Below are 12,021 nucleotides of genomic sequence, written 5' to 3' on the forward strand. Positions count from 1 at the left end.
GCCACATTTTCTCTTTGACACCTGAGCCGCATAGCAACCTCCTCCACTCCTCCGCTTGAAGGTGAAACCTGTCCCACCGATGTCCTCGGCTCCTGCTAGGCCAGTAAAGCTTTCGCTTTATAAAGCCTTTCGTTCTTGTTGCGCATAGCGAAATAACCTTCGCGAAAAGGTGCGCGACTCACCACCCGGGCCGTGCAGAGCCCCTGCTGCTCATAATGGAGCTGGTGTCGCGAGGAAAGCTCCAATCATTCCTGCGTGAGCATCGTTCCCGAGGCGCCTACTACAACGAGCCCGAGGACGACGGCAGCCTGGGACCACGAGACCTGGCCCAATTCGCCCTACAGGTTGCTCAGGGCATGGACTACATTCACAAGAAAGGGGTGAGTACACCAGATTCGAGCGAACAAAATGCTCAGAGTGTATGAACTTAGCGTAATTTGCCACACTTCGTCGGCCAAGATAACGTAAACAGTCACACTTTTGTGGCTTAACGCATCGCAAACGTTACGTTCAAGGTGCGCTGTATACCTTCGTCGTGACATCTCCGAGTTATTAGTCCTGCGTATGCTGCAATAGCCCCACTACAGGGCCTAAGAAGCGAAGGCTCCATTGCACATGCTGCATAATTAGTCTTATAAGTACTCCCACTTTGGTATGCAGGGAGAAAACTGCATAACAACGCGCTGTGAAAAGAAAGCAGAGGTGGGATAATTTGTTCTTTGTTACACTTTTTAGACAATTGTCATGTAGACCTGTAGCAAGCAGTCTTCTTTTTCAGTCAACGGACTCGAATAGAAAACAAAGCAAGCGTTTTTTTTTTGTTTTGTTTTGTTTTTTTTTAACACAGTGCAGCGGTACGTTTCGTTTCCGAGTGTCTATAGGAGAAGCACATCCAAGCGACTGTTGTTGGTCTTGGGTGAACGGCCCGGGTAATTGCATTAAATAAGTTTATTTTCTCTTTCTCTTCTGCGTGCCATCGCCATCTGCAAAGAAAGATAACTTGAGAAGCTGTATCCAGGCTATGCACACTTAGCGTGACTACTGCTGCATTTAAATTTCTTTGTAAACAGGTTTACTCTAGCCATTAAGACACGGCAAAATATAAGTTACGTATCTGTCACCTAGACTTTCATTTATTGGACCGACGCAATTTACGACAACAGCCTGAAGGTAAAACAAGGCACGGAAGTCATTATGCTCTCCATGCGAAACATCCTTGGTGGTTTCGCGTTTACGAGCTGTTTTCTTCGGTCGGACTTGTGACAGCGAGCTGCGTGCGATACGGACTGCGCCATGCGAACATGGCTGCGGAGGCTACACACCGCGGCTTTATGGCGATCCCATTTGGGACAACCGCATGCAACCGTGTCCATCGGATATCCGGCCGACCAAAGGTGGGGCGGCCGAATGGCATCCGCCACAGAAAGCCGCGGGGCGTGTCGCCAGCAGGCCCGACCATGACCCTACGTCAGCAGTATAACAGCGCCCGCGCGTCTTGCGCTTCGTTACCTAGTTGGTCCCGGCTCATGATAAACGACAAAAAAGTTAAAAAAGCCCCTTCGACGCAAGCCACGCGCAATCGCGCGCTACGGTCACAGAGGTTACAAACCGGAGTGCGCCATCTGTGAACTGCCAGACGTCCTTGATCTGCAGAGACAGCGGGATCGGTGTCCTCATGTTAGGCACAGGAGGAAGCAAAGCACGAACAAAGAAACTTTATATGTGTTGGAAACCACTGAGCTGCCCGACCTCAGCTTCAAACAAAGCCGCTCGTCTGCTTCGACTCCAGCTTTTGATTCTAGAGAACGCAGTTGCTGTATAGAATATTGTAACGGTTGTTACACTAAAGAATTGCGGTAACCGCTGAACGAGGGCACCGAGAGAGCTGAATCAGGAACGCGGGCAACAAGAACGCGCGGGCACTTCAACGTCCTCTACTTCGTCCCATTTATAGCTCTAATGCACGTGTCACTGTCCCCTCCTCTGGAGCATCGCCCCGATGCGTGTTACCGTCAGACAGAAGAGCTATAGGCTGCAGAAAGCCAGCTGGTCTCAGAGGAGGAGATTTGCGCCGTTGGCAATCACGACATGTTGCTACGTATTATTTACGCACTGATGGTAGTAAATTGGGCCAGTAGTACTTCAGCCGAATCTTTACCAGTGTGCGACTGATCTCCAAGTGGCCGGCGGATGGTTCATCATGACAAGCGCTCAAGATTTCGGGCCGTAACTGGGATGGCACACCAAGCAGAAACGTCTCCCTGGTGCTGTCAAAGTTGCGCTTGTAGAGCACCCCAATATGATGAAACATTCAGTCGGTGTTGTGACGTCACTGCGTGTTTTTGCTTGTACAGTGTGAGCCACGCAAAAGTAGCCTGCCTCCGACAATAGTTTGGTTTGGTTTGGTTTGTGGGGTTTAACGTCCCAAAGCGACTCGGGCTATGATAGATGCCGTAGTGGAGGGCTCCGGAAATTTGGACCATCTGGGGTTCCTTAACGTGCACTAACATCGCACAGCACACGGACGCTTGGCTTTTCGCCTCCATCGAAAAGCTTGACCGCCGCTGCCGGGATTCGATCCAGCCACTTGGACACAGCAGTCGAACGCCTCAACCATGCACTGCACCACCACGGCGGGGCGCCTCCAACGATAGTATAAGTTGAACTTGAACAAATATATTGTACAGACCTCGAAAACTTTGCTTACACGAAGGACTCCGGCAAAGTTGTCCCTGCCATCGCATCGTGACGAAAAAAAAAAAACACTTTTTTATAGGGAAAGCCACAGAGCAGTCATCCACAAAATCACGACAGAACTGGAACTCGTTGACAGATCGTTGGGGTATACGCCCAGTTATACAACCCACTTGACTTTTTTCCGCATTCCTTATGCGAGAAACAATAGGGCAGTACAGTACTACGCTGCTACGTAGCAGCGCAACTGTCCGCGCGCGAGTGTTTCGTCGCCCTTTTTCGCATCTTGGTGGAGTGAACAGCCAGCTATAGAAACTTTCACGCTTACCGCGATTGGTGCTTGCGCGCCGTCGTACTGCAGTTCATGCAAGTTCGTTTAGTGCCATGAACTATAGGCTCCGAAACACGCAGATCATCCACCGGGACCTGGCGGCCCGGAACGTACTGGTGGACGAGCACGGCCGGTGCAAGGTGGCTGACTTCGGCCTCTCCCGTAGCGTCCGGGATTCCGAGACGGACGTCTACCAGCAGAAATCCAAGGTACACTTGAGCCTGCATTGCCTCAAGCGCTGAGAAACACGCCTGGACCTATGTTACTACGCTGGCATTCTTCAATTCATAGAATTAAGAGCCAAGGCTCTGTTCTGGCAGTTCGACATTATCAAAACAGTGCTGCAGGACGCTGCGCGAGCAAATGCGCGTTATTGCCTTTGTGCTTGCGCTGTACACATTTTTCTTCATCCTGCAGCCCTGAGGCCGTCTTCGGGGGGAAAAAAGAGCAAAATAGTAGTGTGAGGCCTCCACGAATGTGATTACAAATGATATTAAACTCCTAATTTGCTCTCAATCGTTCTTCTCTTTACTAGCCCATAGAGTAAACGTGCGCATTTACTTTAGCAATAAACACTACCTGTTACGCAAAAGTAAAAGGATCCACTCAGTAGAAATAAATCGTTTGAACCCGCCTTCTTCGCCTGGAGATACCGTGCCTGACCCGGGATCCAAAGGATTTTGGTTATATGGGCAAATGTGCTTAGAATGTGCATTCCAATTCCCCATTCTGGTTTTATGATGGTGTTGCCCGACACCCGTCAAGGTGCCCTCGCATCGGGCGTCAGCTAAACTTTTCCTTTTTTTTTCCCTCTCTTTCCCTTTAAAGGGTGCGCTTCCCGTGCGGTGGATGGCTCCGGAATGCTTGTACCTGCAAGTGTTCACCACCAAGTCAGACGTTTGGGCCTTCGGCATTCTGCTGTGGGAGATCGTCACTCTTGGTAACGCATGCATTCAAACGCGGTGCATCGGTCGCACTGCCCCCTCTAACACCGTTTAGTGTCATATCTGAATCAGTGCGTTGCCTTCATCACGCAAGCAAATTGTTGTCGCTCGAAACGCGTCTCCCTCTATTGACTCCACAGCTTCGGCAGCTGATGAGCGCTTGTGACGTGTTCTCAACTGAGTTGCTGAGTCACGATTGCCTAGTTCACAACGGCTTGCTCAGCATCTGCCCTGCTGCTGCCGCCGAGCAATGACAAGGTGCCTTTCGGACACCTCACCAGGGTCCGTATTCCCAGTTTCTGTCATTTTTAGAAGTGTCGTCATCTCCCTGACCTCGAGTCATCTGATTGGGAGAAACGCCGGAGCCGGAAGTCGAACTTACATTAGGTTCCGATGTTTCCACCAATCGGATGACTCGATGTCAGGGAGATGACGACACTTCTGAAAACGACGGAAACTCGGAATACGGACCCTGGCTCGGACCTGGATTTTCAGGTATGCAAAGCCTTATACATGTAGCCAATGCAGACAGGCGATTTAAAGTAGCTAGGCATTCCAAACAGTGCTCGAATAGTGCACTAGAGCTCCTGTTATGCGGCTCATGTAATAGACGCGCGAACGCGTAGAGACCGGCACAGAAACGTGTAGTTTTAACTCAGCCAGTCTTCATATGCATGTGATCAAAATGGCAAGAGCTATAGGCTCACTTGAGTCACTCCCTGTTCAGGTAGAGTGACCGCGAGCATCGCGCTCATCGACCCGTGCACAGTACAGACCCTGGCTTACGGGAACAGCGCAGAATTACAGCACCGCTCGAGCTGCGAGTGCGGAACAATGTATCATTCATTACACGAACGCAGAAAGGGTACGACAAAGGCGTCACGCTTCAGCCCATCGTGCGGACAAATAAGCGTTCTGAGCAGATAATGAAGAGGATTACTGAAGCAGCGACTGCGCCATGTGTAGTGTTTTGACCTACTGCCTCTTCCGTCTGCAGAAATTCATCAGCGTCTGCGAAAGAATCACTTATGAGCGTTTACCGAACTGCTGCCTTTTTTACTTCCTCGCTCTTCGTGCGATAGGGGGAAATGGTAACGTTGTCGTACTAAATGTTAAATGGTATAGGAATTAGCACATGTCACATCAGTGAGCTTATTTCTAACGAGCCAATCTGGCTTCCGCATAGTGCTGAAACTGGAGGCTGCGTATACATAGCACATCTTGTAGCATACGTCTGTTCCAGACGATGAAATGCAAAGGTGTAACAATCGCAAGTGTGCGGCTTATACTTCCCATCATTGTGCGGTGGTTACTAAAAAAAAATGTGTTGCCTTTATGGAGCAATGTGTGTGGCAAGTGTTCTTTGGGGATAAGCTTTTACTGCGAGATGTCAAACCGTTGACGAATTTGTTCCGAACCTTTGTGTTATGTTAATACGTGTCTCATCCAGGAGACGGGCTTTAAATGTTGAGTCTAAGCTACACAAAACAGTAAAATGTAGATGTGTTGGCATCTTTCAAGCAGCTGTAATGGCTCATTTTTAATCTGTGCATTCCTCATCTGTCAACCTTCACTATAGCAACACGGGCAAAAGACCCTGAAAGGCTTTTTTTTTTTTTTTTGCCGTACTTTCTCTTCCTTGTTTACTCACGACTTCCAGATTACATTTGTTTCATTACCGCTACGTCGGGTGTTTCACTACGTAGTGCTGTAGCCAAATACCAGTGACCAATAAGGAACGGGCCGAGAAGCGCGTGCCGTATACACTGAATAGGCGCGCGCAATGGTGGAGGAAAGACTTGGCCCATCAAGGGCTCCCGCCTTCGGATCCTCGCTCGCGTGCATGCACTTTGCTACTCGCTACCAAATCTTCTTAATTAGCATGCATTCCTTAATTAGCATGCAGTCGTAAGCTACCACATGATGTGAAATACCACCCGACACAGCTATAAAGCATCCCTTTAACCAAGGCGTACTAATGTGGCCGCATGGCCTAGGAGCAGCTTTGTCTCGGGACCCAAGGCTCAAAGGAGCTACATTAAATGGCAGCTCGATCATATTATCTGGCCTCGTGACGTCACACAATCCGCCGACCAATCAGTGCTCTGCCATGTGCCCCCGCCAACTACCAACTGCTAGGATGTCCGGAATTTTTCTCTCGCAACGCTTACAACGGCGTATTTTCTGGAAAAAGGGTTGCTAAGGCTGTAAAAACGGCTAGACCTTCCCTTTCTCTCCATGACCCCCCACAATTTGCTATGGCACCGCCGCGCCGCCGCTATTAACGGCGATCGCATCGGTATGAGGGTCAGACTGCAATTACAACTGCTGCTCTTAATGGTTTCGTTTTTTTTTTTTTTTTTTTTTGGGGGGGGGGGGGGGGGGTTTAACGTCCCAAAGCGACTCGGACACGTCTCAGTAGAGGGCTCTAGAGATTTCGGCGGCCTGGGGTTCTTTAGCATGCACTGAAAAAGTACAATACACGGACGCCCTTCTTTTCGCCTCCACCGAAAAGCGGCCGCGATTTGATCCCGCGTCCTTGGGTTCAGTAGTCGATCGCCTTAGCCGTTGAACCGTGCACTAAGGTGGGGCGCTCTTACTGGTGTACATAGCAAATAAGTACAGCAGCGCGCACTGCGCTACGCAGGAACAAAATACCAGAGTGAAAGTGCTATGCTTGCGGCACCACTCGTCGCATGCTAATAATAATAACAATATTGCACAAAATTCGCATGCAATGTCACTAAGAGGCGGGCCCTTCAAAGTCAAAATGAATCGGTTTCAGATGCAGTCTGATAGTCAGGATAATACCACTACTACTAATAATAACGATACTAATAATCTATTCAGTGATTATTCAGTGGCCTCCCTTGACCGTCGCAGGTTCGACTCCGTACCCAGGCCTGAGTGCGCAGGAGGTGATCCACGCGGTTCGCGACGGCCGCGTGATGGCGCAGCCGGTGCACTGCCGCTGGGAACTGTACCGGCTCATGCGCGCCTGCTGGCACCCGGACCCCAAGGAGAGGCCGCCTTTCTCGCGACTCGCCTCCGACCTGGACCAGCTCATCAAGCTCAACGCCGGCTACATCGACCTGGACAACTTCCCCGAGCACGCCTACTACAACATCGAAGCAGCCGGCGCGGACGAGAAGCTGTGAACTGTGGCGCGTCGACGACTGCTTGCTTTGACCGTCGTCCAAGGCGGCCTTTGGTGCCAAACGAGTGACCGTGGATAACAAAGGCTGTTCTTGTGACGCCGCGCAGTGACGAGTCAGTGTCCCAGATGTGTCTGGGCAAGCAACAGTAGCGAGCCGCCTGTCGAACTAATAATGTATTAGGCCACTCCTGAATGCCACCCAAAGCTCTCGTCCCCCTGCCTTTTCCGTTTGCGGGTTCCATTTTAAATTGCTTCATTTGTGGCCTATAGATGCTTACGCCGAGCATGTTGCATCTTGTTCTCCGATTTACAGACTCCCGTAGACTTTTACCGCTGTTAGTGCTCCATTCAGTGTCTGTAATCTCGGAGAAAGACAAGGGCGCATTCGATTATTCGCGGGCGCAAATGTGTCCCGACAAGTCAGCCACGAAGAGGGTTGCAGGACCGACGACAGTTGAGTTCTTACACGGCGCCCACCGTGAATACACCACAGACGCACGGGCGCCAACACGCGAGCTTGAAAGACGCCTGCACTGCACAAACGCTGCAAGAAAAAGATAGGACTGTTGCGGAATAAACAGCAGCGTTGCAGAATATTGTAAAAAAAAAAAAAAAAAAAAAGGTACCCAAGATTTTGCGAAGTGTTTATTTTTATTTTTTTGCGCATTTCGGCGGGCCGCCATCAACTGACCTGGCCACGTGCTTAACAATGGCGACTTCTGGAACAGCATTGTGATCACGGTTTCAGTGGCTGACAATGGTAAAAGAATGTGTATGTTTCCTCATTTTACAAGACGTCTCCTTTGATCTGATGGCTACCGTCTCGTGAATGGGAGATGCATATACAAGGTTGCAACTACGCTAAAAGGGTGAGGCACCCAATTTGCTATGTCCGTGGCTGAAGAGCAAAGATTGTTGAAAAACTCCACGTCGCGCACGTGTATGCGACAGTCTGTGAATATGGGCCCACCAGCACGGAAGACATCTCGATAGTCACCATTCATGCATCAAGTGAAGTCACGCTAACTAAGGGAAGCGTGTGGCCTATAAGTGTGCCGATTGCATAAAAGGCGTGCTTTTTGCCACTGTCTGAAAACAGGGAGAGGAGCAGATGAGCGCCTGCGTTGCCGGTGCGTAACGGAGTCAAGCAAGCCAAGAGTTCATTCGAGGATTTCTTTCCTGGTCATGACAACCGCTTTGGGAGAAAAGCGAAGCATTGAAAGGAGTTAATTTTGTCCCCACATGCACTCCGTCCTTCTTGGTCATCGGTGCAACGCCCTTTTTTTTTTTTTTTTTTGTACATGTGTGTGACAGACTTTACGCGTGCTCAGTCGATATTGTCAACCGGTGGACGTTGGTCCGTGCGTCGCCATGCATCATGCGATGGAGTTTATTCTGCACAAATCCATGAGGAATTGTTCAACGCAACGTTTCTCCTTTTCGAAGGCCGCTGTGGTGTTCGGGCTCACCAGATCGAGGCTCCTGACCTTAGAGACAAATCTGGACTTGAGATGTACGCAATAGGACACCGTATGCGCGCCCCGATTGATTATGGTGCCGCTGCAATCCGTAGCATCGCCACAGAGAAATGATACTGGCACGCGGCTATCATGGAAGTAGATCTGTCATGTCGAGCGCGCATACTGCAGTGGCGGTTTAAGAGCAAGGCCAACACAGCTCTTGTGCCATGATGCATGCACACAGCAGTTAGCTCCGAGACAAGCTTATAAGATTGTCTATATCAGTGCAGAACAGGGAAGGGGCTGTGCTTCGTCTTCGAGCGCCCTTTACACTGTGTTTATTTTCGTTTGCGAATTCAACCATTTTTTTCCATGGCAATCTTCGCTGTTCTGCATGCCGAAAGAAATGTCAAGAATGACGGTTCTATACTCGCTCTCCTTTCACAAAACTACCATGCTATGTGTTTCTAGCCAATGCCCGCAAAGCCTAAAATCAAAACGAAGTAGTCAGGCCAAAACGTACTCTTCTGCCAACGGAGTTTTCCTGCTTCTCGTAACAACCACCGGACTCTGGTTCGTCGAAGTGCTATTCCTTGTTGTTTTTCAAGCAGTTGTATAGTTGCAGTAAAAATGTAGTGGTTCGTTCCCGCCGCGTTGGTTTTTGTGCCTGTACCTGTATTAGGCCGTCACTTTTATCATAGTGTGTGCCATCATATTGCTTTTTTTCTTTTTTTAGAAAAAAAAACGCGCATTTAGCCGTGCAAGTTAGTGCGAGGTATATTTTCCTGGCCATGGCAAATCGCTGCACGACGCAGCGCAGGCGGAACATTTAGCGTGACTCATATCTCGACATTGATCTCTTTAGGGATGGGACCAGGGTTTGCTATTTTTCGGAAGTGTAATGGTGTGCTTGTGAATGTCGTACCGACTGCCCGAATGGTATAGCCGCGCGAGAGGCAGCGAACTTCGACGCGCGCAAGAACTGTAGACTAACTTTAAGCACGTGCTCAACTAATACTTTCGCGCTAAATTTTGCCTCAACTCTGGCAAAACAAGATATGTGTATTGCGTTTCCTGTGATTGCGCCTGTAATGCCCATTGTATTTTTTGACCCGAAAGTGATGTCCCCGAAGCTAATTGCGACGCAGAGATATGCAGTGCGAATCTGTCCAACCTGGCAGCTAGGGTTGATTCAGGTATTCCTGATACCTACGAAAACTCTTTTTGGATGATAGGCCATCAATTTATTCACTTCAAAAGGGACGGCGTAAGACAACCACGAACCTTCTCGCTTGCAGTTGTACTTGTTTTTGTTGTTTTAGCTTTATTTCGCATGCCTCGTTTGTTCTCTTCAAGAAGTAATTACCTGCTAACGAGTTCGACGTCGTTTCTTTCGTGTGTTAGGCATTTTTGTACGAGATTTTGTACATAGACGAACGTATCAGTAAATAAAAAAAAAGCATTGGTTAAGGATGCACTACGGTGTTTTGCGACCATATATCCTTTTCTCTCTTCTTGCCTTTATTTCCTTTCTTCATTCCTTCTTTCTCTCTACCCTTATTTATTCATTGCTTTCTTTCTTTCTCTCTTTCTATTTCTCTTTATTTGCTCTTTTCCAGAGATGCACGCAAGTGATGTCCCGCTAAGTTCTCCTCGCCACTTATATGCTCGCTCTAAAAGGTAAGAAGCAACGCCAGCAAAAGCGTCCGTGGTACAAACCAGCGACGAAGCTCACGCCCCATTTTACTCGAAACCCCAAATATAGATTGGGTGTGGCACGAGCGCTGACCAATCACGATCGCTAACGATAAATGGCGGCCAATTAAGAAAAAAAAAATGCGCTTTAAGGAGCGCTTCACAAATTTTATTTTTTCGTCATCACAGGAGCGCCTCCAACCAGCGGCTGCTTTATGCATCCTGCTCCCGTTTGCTTTTATTTTTACCTGTGTACTTTGGGCCCAGTTGGCGGTCGTGGCAACGCGGACACGGGTGTTCCTTCCATCCTCTGTAAGCGTACTTAGTGGGGAAGGCTGTTGGTACAGAGAAAGGAAAAAGATAAACTTTACTTGGGAACAAACTAAATGCAAAGCAAATCAGCGGTCTCTGTTTGTATGGGCATTGTCTTCAATTTGGACACTGGACGAAATAACAATGTGGAACTGTTTACCTATTTGGGTGGCCTGTTGACTTGGGAATTTAGGTGGGCATGCATGGGGGAATAAAAAATAGTTGACATACTACGCCATAAACTATTGTCTAATTGCTGCAATAGTTAAAAACTAACATTACAATTACAAGTCCCGTAGTTAACACTAGTCACGCGTTTTCTAACGTTTTCCGCCGCTAGTATTACTATGTTGCAAAAGCCATCGTTTTATTTCAAAAAGGCAGTTTTTAAATGCTACCGGCGTTCTTCGCTGAAACATCGTGCATACAGCGAATGCTCACAGGGGTTGTAAAAGTAATTGCTTAAACCATCTGGCTGTGAGTGAAGCTTATGCCAAATTGCAAGCAAGGGAACAAATGGAAGTCATTTAAAAGAGGCTATATGTGTGTAATATACTTCTCAGTATTTCATTCGTTCGGTGAAGTATATAATGGTCGTAATTTCACGAATTTTTCCTAACTTTTTCGATGCGGCAAGCAAGTAGTTTTCTCGGTTGTAAATCTTGCAGCTGAGCAAATTCATATAAATTGAGAGCTGGACTGGCAGGACTAGTGATGTCTGACGGTGAAAGGAAAAAAAAAAAAGAAATGCGCCATGACTTGGCGCCGTGACTTGGCGCTGCGGCACTGTTGCACATCTTTTCTCTGTTCCTATGTTTTTTGTCATCTTTGCTGCTTTTTAGACATCATATTAAGTATCCGCTCCAGTATGAAGTGGCTTGTTTCAACTCTCCGTTTGTGCTATTGCTTTAATATATCTACAACCATCAGCTAATTACCTTCCCCGTCTCTAAACTTCCATCACTCGTAGCTTGACAAGAGCACTGTGTGCCTTGGCGACGACTTGGCGTTTATGCGATGTTCCCTCTTAACGAAGCCTGCTTTTGGGAGGCTGTCACAAATAAAATTGCGCATCTTACAGCCTACGGGTAAGGACTGAACATGAGTGCGAAAACTTAAAGGACTATTCATCAAATTTTGACGGCATTTTTCTTCCTCTTAATGATGTGTACGACATTCCTGTATATGGATCACCCCATGGTTTTCGGCTAAGACCGCGAATTATTTGTAATAGAATTTTCTTTTCTCACCAGTTCCGGTTTCAGTTTCAGCAGCCGAAAAATGACTTGATTTTGACGTCACAGCCATCTCCAGGCTGCTGAAACCAAAAGAGGTGATAAAAGAAATTCGGTTATAAATTATTCAGCAGTCGTAGGCAAATATCACGTCGTGATCAGTGTGCAGTATATGTATTACGCATCATTACAA

General features: G+C 48.1%; 1 protein-coding gene across 2 annotated transcripts in view; it reads left to right on the forward strand.

The window, feature by feature from the left end:
• Positions 1-10,056, forward strand: part of LOC146202041 (tyrosine kinase receptor Cad96Ca-like) — a 108,674-nt gene extending 98,618 nt beyond the window's left edge. For both annotated transcript variants that reach the window (XM_084587910.1, XM_084587912.1), the window contains exons 7-10: positions 199-380; positions 3,106-3,234; positions 3,854-3,965; positions 6,853-10,056. In XM_084587910.1, coding sequence (XP_084444036.1) covers positions 199-380; positions 3,106-3,234; positions 3,854-3,965; positions 6,853-7,127 — 698 coding nt within the window. In that variant the 3' untranslated portion in view covers positions 7,128-10,056. The remainder of the gene's footprint in view (positions 1-198; positions 381-3,105; positions 3,235-3,853; positions 3,966-6,852) is intronic.
• Positions 10,057-12,021: the final 1,965 nt, after the last annotated feature.

The sequence above is a fragment of the Amblyomma maculatum genome, chromosome 1 (genome assembly GCF_055883805.1).
Source record: "Amblyomma maculatum isolate TAMU_Amacu chromosome 1, ASM5588380v1, whole genome shotgun sequence".
In the NCBI taxonomy this organism is placed as follows: domain Eukaryota; kingdom Metazoa; phylum Arthropoda; class Arachnida; order Ixodida; family Ixodidae; genus Amblyomma; species Amblyomma maculatum.